This window comes from Stegostoma tigrinum, chromosome 32 (assembly GCF_030684315.1).
Source record: "Stegostoma tigrinum isolate sSteTig4 chromosome 32, sSteTig4.hap1, whole genome shotgun sequence".
NCBI classification, from domain to species: Eukaryota; Metazoa; Chordata; class Chondrichthyes; order Orectolobiformes; family Stegostomatidae; genus Stegostoma; species Stegostoma tigrinum.
The window spans coordinates 12,028,136-12,042,604 of NC_081385.1; the positions used below are offsets into that span (position 1 = coordinate 12,028,136).

The 14,469-nt window shown below is 42.6% G+C and overlaps 1 protein-coding gene across 2 annotated transcripts in view; it reads left to right on the top strand.

The window, feature by feature from the left end:
• Nucleotides 1-12,947, top strand: part of sik2a (salt-inducible kinase 2a) — a 208,539-nt gene extending 195,592 nt beyond the window's left edge. For both annotated transcript variants that reach the window (XM_059639119.1, XM_048562031.2), the window contains 4 exons: nucleotides 850-1,010; nucleotides 3,780-3,893; nucleotides 7,615-7,706; nucleotides 7,944-12,947. In XM_059639119.1, the coding sequence (XP_059495102.1) occupies nucleotides 850-1,010; nucleotides 3,780-3,893; nucleotides 7,615-7,706; nucleotides 7,944-8,523 (947 nt within the window). In that variant the 3' untranslated portion in view covers nucleotides 8,524-12,947. The remainder of the gene's footprint in view (nucleotides 1-849; nucleotides 1,011-3,779; nucleotides 3,894-7,614; nucleotides 7,707-7,943) is intronic.
• The last annotated feature ends 1,522 nt before the right edge of the window (nucleotides 12,948-14,469 follow it).

Sequence of the window (14,469 nt, forward strand, 5' to 3'; positions counted from 1 at the left end):
GAGTAACGTTTTTGCTCAAACTGACGTGATTAGACTTGTTCTAAGGAATTTACAAATTTGTATCATTGGTATCTGCCCAAAACATTGTATGTTTGGATATTGCATTGTTGTATTGCCTGTTGCTTTAGAGAGGTGAGGTTTGCAAAAGTGCAGTAACATACGTGTTGAAAGTAGTAAAAGTGCATCTTTATAGTGCCTGTAGGACAGTGGATTGAACTGGAGCAGGGTGCTTGGAACAACAGCTGGTGGATGGAGTGGGGAGGATTAAGATGAATCAGCGCATCATTCCTCCTCAGTGTTTGTCTCTTTAGAGAACTTGGTGTTTTCCCCTTTGTTGAAAAATGTTGGCTTGTTTGGCGCTCCTACACTTTTTCATGAGTTCCCGTGTGAAGCCTTACTGACGGAGAAAAGTTTCTGACCTTTTAGTTCCTGTTTGCGCTGACAAGGAGAAGGTTCTTGAATACCCACGGGGGAAGCAAGCCTGAGTCTGAGATGAAAAATTCCTCATTGATCAGAAGAGTTAATTTACTGAATTTGAAGAGGCTGCCCATTGTACTCTCTGCACCTTATTCCCCTCTTGCCCAGTTTTTGAAACCTGATACTCCTCATGGCAAGTTGATAGAGGCTGATTCCATGAGTAATTTTAAAGAGAATTTGGGCAGGTACTGTGTTAGCAGGTGACAAGCCTACACAATTGGAGGAATGGTGCAGAGTTAGGCAGTAAGCATAGCTGCTCTTTTCAAGAGGTAGTGTAAGCACAAGGGATTGAATGGCCTCCTGTGCTGTGATTTTGCATAGTTGTGTTTCCTTGATTCTGTCTGATCCAGTTGATTCCGTGTTTTCAACTAGGTATTGTAGCCTTTCGCCAGCATCTTCAGAATTTGGCCAGGACCAAAGGGATCCTAGAGCTCAACAAGGTCCAGATGTTGTATGAACAGCTGGGATCAGATGAGGATCCTGATGGGTCACCAGCACCACATTTACAGAGTCTTCTCACTGGTCACCATCAGGTAAACTTTATACTAAAATCTATTCTAGTATCAAGACATGAAGGAGATGTGATATTTGATACTTTTTCAATGCCTGGGCTAATCTCTTAACTCGAGCAAATACTCCTGTCATTTTTTTTTGATATAACACTCAGAAGGAGATTGCGAGCAGCAACAAACCAACTGGCTAGTAGTTTGTCGTATTGCTGTGGAACACACCTGCTCTCACTTGTATGTGCATCTCTCCAAAACTGGGAAGAAACCCTTCATCAAATTGTGGAGCATTTGTTGATGTGATTACTTGCTGTGGAATTGGACAACTTGGAGAGAACAGTTCTTGAGATATAAAATCACTTAAAAATTAAGTTTAAGTCTGATGCTGAACAAGTTAATTCACTATTTAATAGGTTCTATATGTGTGATATTATAACTCACTGAAATATCAAAGGGGGCACAGATACTTCTGAAAATGATTTAAAAGCCTTTGATAATTAGTCCAATTTATAGCAAATAAAACTCTTTAAAAGAGCAAGACATAACAGCAGAGTTCAGCATGCTAGGGAGTTCAGATAATGTAATTAATGACCTCTATAGGTTAGTGGGGCCTTGGAATCAAAATTCATTACAGACAGAATTTTTGTCGGAATTACTGATGAGCCTTTATCAGATTTCTTGCAGTCCAAGGAAGTTTCAGCTTTTGAGAAAGTCAGGTTGGAAGCAGAAAATGCATCCAGAACATAGTTCAGTTCCAGAAACAGAAGGATACATGATCAGAGCGCTAGACAAAAGGGCAAAAGTTTGCTCATAAAACGTGGTGAACCCAATTGGAGCATCCTCCTTAGAAAGGAACTGTCCCTCTGTCCTCGGAAGTTGAGACGGGCTCTGATCCTGGATACATGGGACAGTCTCCTGGTTGTGGCAGTGGCTGGAGTATCTCCAGCAACGAGGTGGCCTTGGCAGAGGCAACATTGTGAGTCTGATCAGCATCAGCGGGGCAGCTTTAGTGCACTTACTCCCTGATGTTGCAGCCTCAGAATATGCTTTAGTGGCTGTGGAGTGTGGCGGCGCCCGGTATTCACTTAGAAAATCAAGAAGGCATATATGGAACAGAAAATGAAATTTGTCCTTACTTTGTGTGAATTGTTTCTTTTCAATCACTTATGCAATTTAAATGGTGCCAGATTATGGCGACTTATACACATTTTACGGTATTTTCATCAATAGAAGTAACAATAAATTACTACCTGGATTAGTAAAGATACCAGAGACACTCCTAGGAGAAACTGAAGATTCAAGCAATTCACGTTCAACAGTATTTGATGACGTCAATGGATATCCCATTAGAATTAAGCTTAATGCAGTTGCACATGTCACTGTCCTGTCACACTAACAAGAAACAAAAGGTAAAGCGAATATAAATGAGTCTACGTGGCACAGGAGAGACAACTGTCGAGCATGACCAGGATCAAGTCACCCAAGGAGCATAATACAGTTTAGATGTTTACACAATTCACAGTCAACCATTCTCCCATTTGAGACTGCATCCATGTCCTAATCTCAGCATCCTTAGAGACCAACACCCTCACCTAATCTTAAGAACAACCGGTCAAGAAAAAAATACGTTGTGGTTTCAATGGCTTTCCCAGAGTCATGGAGATGTGAGAGTCTGTCAATGAGGAGAGTTGTGGAGACTGTCAATGTGAGGGCTAGTGTCAGTGTGAGTGGGGGAGAGTTAGAATTTGGGGGATGTGGGGGGTGAGTGTCAATGTGGTTGAGAAGTGTTAGGGGGAGTTAAATTGAGGGGGAGTGTCTTTGTGAGGGGCAGATATTGGGAGAGTGTCAGAGTGATGGGAGTGTCAGTGTGAGGGAGGAGTATGGGATGGAGCGTCAGTGAGTGGAGTGGGTTGGAGTATCAGTGTTGGGGTTAGTGTGGTTGGAAGTGACCACTGGGGTAGCTAGGGGGTGGAGTGTTGGTGATGAGTTAGAGCCTTGGGGGGGGCTATATAGTGAAGAAGTGTTGGGACGGGGTAGTGTCAGTGTAGAAGGGAATGTGGGGAGAGAGTGTTAGTCTGGAGGTGTGTGTCAGTGTAGGGAGTGTGCATCAGAGTATGAAGGGAGTGTCAGTGCAGTTTGGGTGGAAGAGTGTCAATCTCTCTAATCTCAGTCTATAATCTTCCTCTCTGTCATTGTAAACCTCCTCTGCTCCTTCTCATATTATTGCATCCAGATTTTAATACAATCTTCCAACAGAGGCAGTGTTTATAATGGCCTATATACTCTCCAACTTGGAGGCTCTCTGCTCTTATTTCTAAAGCCCAGGGTGCCTGTTTAATTCTTATTCATAACCATCAGTATTATCACACACACATACTTGTCTATCCCACTATCCCTGCATGACACATCCCCACTGGTGGGACATCTTTCTGCTGATTCTTTTTTTTCTGATGGCTCCATCTCATTCTTGGCTGTAAGTTAGCTTTGAACTTGCATCCCACTCCCAGCCAGAAAGTGCCTTTTATGTGCTCATGTATTCCAGCTATACTTTGGAGCTCCTCTCTCAAACCTTGCACATTCACCTCCACAGAGTGGATTGAAATGTCTTTGCCTTTGTTGTGTGGCATAACGCCAGTACTTTCTGCTGCAACTCGAAATGCCACACCTCCATTAAACCTTGCAGTTTTGGTTGAACCTGTCTCATCAGTATTATTGTAACTGCAACTTGAAAGACAATCATTAAGCAGACTGTGCAAAACAGAACAAAAAATGTCACTGTCATGTCTTTTGTTATAGGATGAAGCATCTCATCAGCAAGAAAATGTAGCATTATTCCCGAATGGAGTTCATCCACACGTTTTGTCACGTCGCCAGAGCCTGGAAACACACTATTTGCAACACCGATTGCCGGTATGGTATTTTATTTATAAAATTTAAATTATAGAATCATTGAGGCCTACAGCATGGACGTAGACCTTTGGCCCAACCTGCCCATGCAAGTTTTACAATTAACATAGTCTTATTTGCCTGCATTTGGTCCATAGGCCTCCATACCTTTACTATCCATGCATCTGTCTAAATGTTTTTTAAATGTCAAAATTGTACTCACTTCTGATCCAGACATTCATCACCTGCTGTACTTTTTTTTAAAAAAATGCGCCTCTTGATCCTTTTGTATCCCTCCCTTCTCACCTTAAACCTATGTCATCCAGTTTTAGACTCCCTTACCCTGGAGAAAAGCTGTTGGCTATCTGTCCTATCTTGTAGGCCTCTGTAAGGTCACCCCTCAGGTTCCTACACTTCAGCTGACGATTTCTATACCTTAAGGCAGTGCGTTTTGTTAGGAATAAACCAAACCTGGTTACAGATGCATTTGTCCCAAAACCCACAATAGCCAGCAGTCATTCTGTGGCCAGGGAGCCGCGCCCCCTTGGTGCTGCACCCCTTAAAGTATAACTAGGAACAATATAAAAGCCCATTTACTCATGGATGTATTGGAACTTGGTAGAGCAATGTGTTTTTGTCCCAATATCTTTCTCCCCACAGACAAAGATCATTGATCACCCCAACACTTTCTGACCTTTATTGGCTCCCAGTCTGGCAATGGTGAGATTTATAAATCTTGTGTCCTTTAACTTTGCCCCTAGTTAGGGCCAACCATCTGGAGTTGGGTGTAGCTGTTTAATATCGAGAAAATGGGAAGTTAAATACCTTGAGGATGCAGAGGCCAGTATCATATGATTTGTATACAAAATTCAAAAGAAGAGACTGAAGTTTTCCAAATCACTTAACAGCATGAAGATGCCTTACATTTGGGTTTTTGTGTCTCTGGTGTTGCAATTCAGAATGTTGCAGGGGCTGAGGGCAGCAGCTATTTGTCAGCCTTTGGGCAACATTAGCTTTGTTCAGTTTTCAAGCCTCTTTCATTCATTGAATCATAGAACCCCCTCCAGTGCAGAAGGAGACCATTTGGCCCATTAGGTCTGTACCGGCCTTACCAGACATCCCATACTTGCCATGGCTAACACACCTAGCCTACACGTCCCTGACCACTACAGACAATTTCAGAATGGCCAGACCACCCAACCTGCACATCGTTTGGACTGTGGGAGGAAACCAGAGTGCCCAGAGGAAACCCACGCAGACACGGAAAGAATGTGGAAATTCCACACGGAAGTTGCCCAAAACTGGAACTGAACCCGATCTCTGGTGATGTGAGGCAGCAGTGCTAACCACCGAGCTTCCAAGCTGCCATGGAGTGTTAATGAAGCTTTATTCCGTTATCACTTCAATAAGGCACTCCACTCCCCGGTGGTTATGTCCTTTTGATTCAAATCTGGGTGTCGGGCAAGAAACCAGAGTCTCAGCCCTGAACAGCTGTGTTTTGGAAGAATACAGATGTTAGCTCCTGATAACATCAGCACGAGGGATCCCTGTATATTGAAGATTAAACAGCAGCCCACAATCAGAAGCTCACTGCCCAACTGGGAATACACTATTCCATACGTCGTACATCTACTTGCACAATCTCTTCTTTCCTTCCAAACTCCCGACTGAATCCCTCTACCGAGAGCAACAAAACCTATTAACTGAGAACCCATGACAGGAACACTTACTGACTGTTTCTGTGAATTAGCTGTGAGAACCCAGCAGTGTGGGATTACAGTCTACTGTGCATACTGCTAAAACATGGGAGTTATTCTGTTTGAGGCATTGCCAGACCCATGTTGAGCATGACTCAGAATATTATAGTGTCATTTGGACTGTTAACGCGAAAGGAAAATCTGTAAGCTTTATAATGAGTATAAGGATGAGAGGGAAAATTAGTTTTTGAAACAATGCAGAAGGAAAATGATGCTGCCAGACCGGCTGAGTATTTCCAGTATTTTCTTCCTGTTCACAAAGTTGTCGCTACAGCAGCAGTTTTTAATCCTGACTTGCCCACAGCTGAGAAAATCCCAGAACAATGACAGGCCTGGCCTGTGCTCTGTGCATGTTGTGTGGGTGATGGAGACTGACAGGCAGAACATGTGGCTCAGGAGGCAACAGGAATTGAAGCTGTAGCTGGAAAGCCTCATTATTAAACGTGGGGTGGGGTGGGCTGAAGTGCCTGAACAAATGCCCACAAGCTTCATGTTTAACCTGCAGTTAACTTTCGTTCAACGTTGAGAGGAGTGAAACTGTTCAGTGGTGAAAGGAGTGAGAGCCCAGGATTTGCGTTTATTTTCTTCATTTATTTTTTTCCACTTGTTTTCAATTTACTCATGGGATGTGGGCACCTCAGGCCAGCATTTATTACCCATCCCTCATTGCCCAGAGTCAACCACGTTGCTGTGGGTCTCGAGTCACATGGAGCCAGACCAAGTAAGGATGGCGGTTTCCTTCCCTGAAGGATATTAGTGAACCAGATGGATTTTTAATCATCGTTAGATTCTTAATTCCGTATTTTTATGGAATCCAAATTCCACCATCTGCCATGGTGAGATTCGAACCTATGTCCCCAGAACATCAGGGCAACGAAGTGTGGGGCTGGATGAACTCGGCAGGCCAAGCAGCATCTTAGGAGCACAAAAGCTGATGTTTCGGGCCTAGACCCTTCATCAGAAAGAAGTCTTTTTTCCAATGAAGAGTCTAGGCCCGAAACGTCAGCTTTTGTGCTCTTGAGATGCTGCTTGGCCTGCTGTGTTCATCCAGCTCCACACTTTGTTATCTTGGATTCTCCAGCACCTGCAGTTCCTGTTATCTCTCTCTCCAGAACATCAGCCAAGTTTCTGAATTAATACCTTAGTGGTCATACCAAAGGGCCATTGCCTCCCCTGTGAGCTTGCCTAAGCTCAAGGGAAATAATACGCAGGAATACAGGGAAAGTAGGGGAGTAGCACTAAGTAGATTGTCATGCAGAGAACATGCAGAGGAATAATGGGCCAAATAGCCTATTTGTGTTGTAACAGTTCTAAGAGTTAAACACATTTTGGCACAGATGGAAACAATGTGTGTTTTTGCATTTACTGTTCACTCAGTGAAAATGTTAAAGATTATTCCAGGAATAAAGAGTACATTGCTTGTAAACTAGAGTATTTTAAAATTAGATCTGCAGTTTTAAAAAATGATTAATTCATCATAATTGAGTGTTCTCCGCTTAGTGGTACCATTGTCATCAGTGATTCTGAAGCAAGGATGTGGAAATGAGTATCTCTTCCTCATTTGCTGTGAGTTGGATATTTTCAAAACAAAAATGCAAAAATGAGGTCTATAAGGGTTCTTACCATTACGTTCTTTCAATGAATGATGATTTCCTTGTAGTTATCTACAGAGGTAACTTAAAACTTCTCATTCTTCTGTTGAAATTCTTTCATGGCTTCATCCCTCCGTCCCTACAACCCTATCTTGCCTTGCTTCAATTCTGGCTGACTGCAAGTTTCTTTCTCCAACCAGCACCCATCTCTTTCCATTGGAAACCATCTCTTTCCTTACTGAAGCTCAAGTCTACAACACTTTTCTGTTCATAGACCTCTGGTAAAGTATCTCGGTGATGGAGGGGGTGATGTGATCTTGCTATATTGAAGGTGCTGCGTGAATGTAAGTTGTTGTAATTAAAATTCTGTGCTATCACATTTCTTTTTTAAAACAGAACCCAAGCTTACTGAACAACGCACAAAACAGCTGCCCACTGTATTGCAAGGAAGCCCCCAGGAGTCTGGAGCAGCAACTCCAAGAACACAGGTGAGACCTGCCAACCTTGCTGTTCAAAGAAGCATCCCATGTCAAAAGTTTAAATTCCTGACCCAAAACGGCAAGTAACTAGCTCCAGCCCTTCTATTTGGAAAGTTGAGTCTCCAAATCAGCACACAGTAAATCCAAGGCTTTCCCCTCAGGTGCTGATCTATGGTATTACTAGCTTGTCTCAATCACCTTGTGAATTGTATCTTCACTCTAAACCTTTTAATCTCCCGTTTTCAGGTTACAGCAGAAACGGCTGATTCTCCACAAACAGTCGCAGCTCCAGGCATACTTTAACCAGATGCACATTGCAGAGGGTTCGTACCCACAGCGAGCCCAGCAGATGCCCTTACCTCATCCTGAAGCCCAGCAGCAGCAGCAGTTCGGCATGGCCCAACCTCTGAGCCCAGTGCCGGAGCCCTCCGAACAGATGCAGTGCGAACCCTTCCTCAGCCAGCAGTACAAGCTTCAGCTGTCACTGCAACAAACGGCACCAGGCCAGCAGCCCACCCCGCCTCCACTTCAGTCCCAAGCTCACCTTGAGCCACCGCAGCAACAAATCCTTCAGTACTCCTACCAGGCCTGTGAAATTGTGGGAGCCACCCCTCCAGAACCCAGCTACCCTGAACACTGTCCGTACACTCTGGGCCAAACCCCGCAGGCTGCCTTGACCTTGCCTGAAAGCCAGGCATGCGGTGCTACTTCTGATTCACCAACCACCTACAAGAACATCACCATCCCTGAGCTACCAGGACTTTTTGACTGTGAGATGATGGAGACAGTTGATACCCAACACGGAGGTTATGTCCTCGTGAACTGACTTCAGTCTTTTTAGTTTTCTGTTCAGTGTTATTTCACCAAGAAAGAAGGGATGAAGAGAACAGGGGTAATAAAGAGGAAGTCAGTTTAGTTTGTATATTCAAGAAAACACTAAAGTTGATGACCTTTCCTCCTTAAAGCATTAAGCGGAGAGAATAAAAATCAACAGTGTAGAATTGGCTTGGGCCTGTTCTCAATTGTTGATGTAGCTGTGCTGTGGTCCTTTTGGCCCTCGTGGGTGCTGAGAAGAATGAAAGGGGCAGGAGAGGCGACTCTTAAAGGAGCAAACGCACTTTCCCAAGGATGGTACCACCTAACCAGACCAGACAATAAGCACATAACACTAAATAGGAAGGAGACAGAAGCAGAATAAAGTGTAACTGTCTCTGACAACACAGCAATATGTCAACAGAGGGGGAGAAAAAAAAACTGGAGTTGTTGAAGAGCTTTGAAATTCCTGAGAACGGTATTACCATCCAAGTTAAAGATCCTCATTATTCACTGAACATCCACTCACCTCCCACAAACCCCGGCCATTGCCATCAGCTTGAACTGCCTGGAGAATGTAACACTTTCAAGTGGAGACAGTCCCCTCAAAGGGAGGAAAGCTCATCTCCCTCTGAAGTCTGGCCATTGTTTTCACTAAGTTGGATGTTCACAATGCCTGACACTTACATTTCACACCAGAGGATGATCCTGGGTTGCATTTAGCACGAGCAAGGATGTAATGTGGAAATACAGAAGAAAATTTTTAAAAAGTGCCTCCAACGGGGGCATTTTAGCTGTGTACACCTCTGGGCTCTGGAGTGGTGATTAATGTGTTAGTAGTTGTTCAGTGTTTGCTTTTCAAGGAATAACTCATTGTAACTTTGAATTTCAGATATGAGTTGCTGGTTGTTTATTAAAAGCTTTGTACACTTTACCTAGGGTTTTAGAAGTTATACAAGAAATAAGCTTTTGAAACAAAAACCGTTGTGTGAAGTGTGATAGTGCTGTGCCTTTTTGCTTCTTCTTAATTTAAGAAAAACAAACACATTTCTGGAAAACAATTTGGAAAATCAATGCCCCATTTATACTCACAAGTTAACCAAAGTCACTTCATAGTAAATACTTCTGGTTCCACCATGTGGAACCCAGGCCAATGTTTTACTCTGTGTTCCTTTTTAAGTCAATCTATATGTAAAGAGTAAAAAGCAATATTTATTAAATATTTTCAAATGACATTTTGTACCATACGTGTACCACGATTGATGTTTTGTGCACTGTCAGAATAATTTGACCTTCTCTTTTCCTTGTTGTAATATGATATTGTCAGGGATTGATGAAGTGCTGATTTGACTAAATTGGACGGCTAGCCCAGGCAGCCCTATGATTATGCTTGTGGAAAAGAAGTTCTGCATTCCACAGCCCCTCAAGGCTGTCAGTCCATGGTGTTGGATCAGTATTTCACCACGAAGATTTAGCAATGTTGAAATTACCATGTAGAAGATTGTACCTCAGCATTTTCCCCTGATACCCATTGTTAAATGGCTCAGCGAGCAGAAGGTTTGGTAAGCACACAAGGAGTTGTGCCTCCTGTACAAGTCACGCGGCATACACTGTGTTTGTGTTTTTGTTTGTGATGCTGTAATGAGTCAGATGGTCAAGAGCCACAGCAACTTTGCCAAGTTTGCAGCTTCACCACAAAGCAGGAACATTGCCAGGATTCAGATATGTTGCTTTTTTTAAAATGTGTTGGAACACACCCAAAGGCATCGTCCCACTTTTGCTGCCTTTCTCTTTGCTGTTGCTGTGTTTGTCTTCTTCCATTTTCATTTCTGTTTGCATCTGTATGTAAGATGGCAGGTCAACGACAGACAGTCTGTCTCATCCACGATGCCCAACACTAATGTCTTTCCATTGCCAATGATCACCCAAAAGGTGAAGTGTGCAAAGTTTTGGTCTTCCATCTCTGTTATCTCACTACTTCCCCATTCCCACCCGGTTATATTTCATACCCTTTGAAAACCCTGCAGGCCAAAGTTTTCTTTGTGGTGGGGGAGAATGTATCTTTCTGACCTTTTTAGAATGCTCTCTGCCCTTTCTCAACTAGAGATCAGATACAGTAACTCTTCCATGGCTTGTACCAATACTGTTTTATGCCGACTACAGTGTGAAAGTCATGTTGACTAATGACATTCTCCCTCGTTAAACAAGGACTTTTCAGTATTCAACCTCAGTATGGACCTGCTGAGACCAATGAAACAGCCAGCCTCCATTTTCCCCAACCACACAGCACTGGCAGTTACAAATGGTCAAATCCTACCTACGTATTCAAGAAAACTGCAGTTCAGTGAATTTAAGCACTGTTCTTCACACTAGTTTTGATTTTCATGTTTGTTTTTGCAAAGAAAATTTGAATCTTGAAATTCTGCTAATCAATACTAGCATCTGAACCCCTAATATTTTTGAATGCATTTCCTCCATCCATTGTTTTAATGTGTTGTCTCTGTTTAAAGCAGACACATTTGATATGAATATGTCATTTTCTAGGCCTTAACAAAGCATTCCCTTCCCTGGCTACTATCCAGCCAATACTTTGAGATCAGGAAACTGTACTGGTGCAACAAGAATTGTTCCACAAAGCCTTTAATAGTATTGTTTTCTTCCCCTGAAATATGATTACTTTCCTGTGGTCGGCCATGCACCTTTGATCGAGCAGTTAGAAGCAGGATTTCAGCCCCTGCTGTCACTGCTTGGTGACTGGCTTTCAGGTCATCAGGATCCACTCTGAGACAACTGTAGGAATGAGACCCTCTGAGTTCCCTACCTCGGTGTAAATCCACAGGCTGTCCCATATTACACTTTAGCACTGTTTTGTCAGTGTGTACAAGAAAGAGTCTCATGTTCAAACTTCAGAACTGACCTGAAGGTACACATGTAGTCTGTACATGTGTAAATTCATGTTGCAATTTCTTTTGGTAAATGTGGGAAGGTCACCAAATCTCACATTGGCAGGTTAGTCCCTGAGCAAGTCTCACTCACCACCAGTGTAATGGGTAGCAGCTAGCCTGGATTGGAAGGGTCCAGCTACTGCTCAGGCTAATGAAAGTGGAGCTGGAGGCATTGATCATTGGGTCTTGTATGATTTAATGCTGTAATGCCTTTGCCCACTAGGTTAAAGCAGAAGTTTGTCAATGGTCTTTGTTTCTCATTTAAGGAACTGAAATAGAAGTAACTATACTCCGCTGTGTGAGAGAGCTGGCTTTGGCTATCAGACTCTGCTCTTTTTCAGAATGATAAAACAGTAATGGAGGTGAAGAGCAAGGGATTTCTGTACAAGAGAAAACGAGGCAGGTCAATTAATTGGTAGCAATGCAAGTTTAAACCAAAAAGGAATTTGAAAGGCATTCTGAAGAGCGGTCATTGGACACTGAAACATTAACTCTGCTTTTTCTCCACAGATGCTGCCAGGCTTGCTGGGTTTTCCCAGCAATTTCTGTTCATGTGGCAATGCAATTCTGTCTTGATCTGTACCCAAGATATTTAGTTTTCCCACTCCTCTGCCTGTGTCTGCCAAATAACCAAAGGGATGTTGGTACATCAGGAAGGTGCATTTCAAGACCAGAATGAACCTATCCATAAACTCATACACAATCCACTGTCTTTTACTTTGTCACCTATTAACAGCAGTGAGCTGACACAAGCTCAGTTGTAATAATCTTGTTGTGACTTTGATTTCACTTCCATTCACCATTTTGTAAAAACACAAAAGTCTTCTGTCCAGTTTCTGAATTGGTTGTATAAAAATGTGTATTTTTACCTTTATAATCTTTTAATACAATTATGTACTTTGAAGAGACTTTGGTGCAACGTATAAGGGGTAAATGTATACACAAAGATAAGTGCAATACGTGTGGTACATAGGATGCATTCTGTTAAATAGTTGATGCTTCAGAAATGCACTAGTTCTATATGCTCTTGATGTATGTAAAAGCTGCTTTTTTTTACAATTTGGTAATTAAACAATAGTGTTTTGTTTCTACAACAAAGAAATGTAATACACATTACGGACCTTGTGAAGAAAATTGCGCGCTATGGTTACAGAACTGTGTATTATAATTGTGTGATGCTGCCTTTTTTTGTCAATGTTACTCGAAAGGAGAGAATCGGCAGTCTTCAGTACCTCAAGAGCAAGTTTTCGTACGATGTTGAAATAATGAGAGTGACATTTTTTTGAATTACTCAGCAGACCTCTGTCCCAGACCGCTGGAGAAGTTGCTGCTGAGATCGTGACAGTTTGATAAGCAATCTTTGTACTGTTAACCAAAGGATAATTTAAATAGGTAATTTACTTCAAGGATCTAACTGAATACAGTTCATGTACTGGTCCAAACCCCAGTTTGATTGAATCAAGAATAAAGGCTGTAGTGTTTTGAGCAATAACACTGAGTGCTTGTCTTGTGTAACAAGATGGAGTGACCGCTCCTATTTCTTGCCCTATTTTGAACTTTGTTAGGTATTTCAGCAACTCTCCTCAAATTGCTGATGCGTACTAGTGCAAAGTTCCTTACTTGCTGGCAAGCGTCACCACATGGGGCCACTCTTCATATTTGAGTAGAGAAAGTGTAAGCTGTTTATCTCAGAGGAAAGCTCCACTGAGTTCAGCACTTGCCTCACGTATAGGCTGTCCTGGGGAAGGGTCATTTGAGTTTGTCCCATGCATCCACTAATAGTAGCTTGGGTCAGTGGGACTGCATATTTTCCCCCAAGGGGAAAGAAGCTTTTGCCAACTGTGCAGGGATAGCTCGGAGCAATGAATCGGGGATGGTAGAAGCTGTGAATGACCAGGGATCTCTCCCTCTCCTACTGCCTGCTTTTCGCATGTGGCGGAAGAAACATGTCTGATGCTCCACCACTTTGGCTGAATAATGACTGCACCTTCCTAGGCCAGCGTGTCCAGCAGTGGACTTGAATCCAGAGCTTCTGTGCCATTTAGCTTCTCAGTCAAAACGTAACTGGAATAGTAGTCACAAGACTCAGGCTAATATCTGAGAAACGTGAGTTCAAACTTCACGGCAGCTGGGATAATTTAAGCTTCATTAACCAGCAAAGTTGAACTACTTAAGGCTCACTAATGCCCTTCAAGGGGAGGAAGACTGTATCCTTACCCAAAATCACCTGCAGGCTTGTCTTCTGACCCACAGCAATGTGGTTGGCTTAACTTCTCAGTTGTATCAAACACAGAAAAAGCAACAGCGACTGGTGGCTTATCACTCCCTTCTCAAGGCCTGTAGGAGTTTACCTAGACATTCCTAGAATTAATTTTCACAATGTGACACAGTCCATACCTCAACAGAATGTCCTTTTTTACGACTATTTCCAGGCTTTAGGACCTCTGTCCTGACTTGTAGACCTGCACAGAAACTCTGTTCTCCAGCAGCCTAAGCAGAGCAAAAGTCAGCATTGTTGTTAGGCATGGAAGGCTTTTAATACATGGTGTGCTTGTCATTTACTTTAATTTCCATTTGCATGCCTGTATGTCCATTGGAGAATTTTCTATAAATCAGAATGTCACCATGTTGAATAAAGATTTTCCCTTTTTAAATATCTCAAACACACCAGCAAAAGGCTGGAAACGTCAGCCTTCCTGCTCCTCTGATGCTGCTTGGCCTGCTGTGTTCATTCAGCTCTACACCTTGTTATCTCAGTAAAACAAAACCTTTAAGTATTGTGGAACATACCCAATCATTTTCCATACAACTCAGCAAATATTCTGCCTGTTGAATGGCAGGTGCAGTGATAGTTCATAAATGATCAGGGAAGTAATGTTATTAATAGTGTTTCTTTTTTTAAACAAAACAAATGTATCTGCTGCTCTCCTGGCAGGCCAGTTGAAATCTTGTGGAGATGTTCATTTCTGTGTCACCATTTAAGTCCACTTGGCAGGAATGTCAGCAATGTTTCA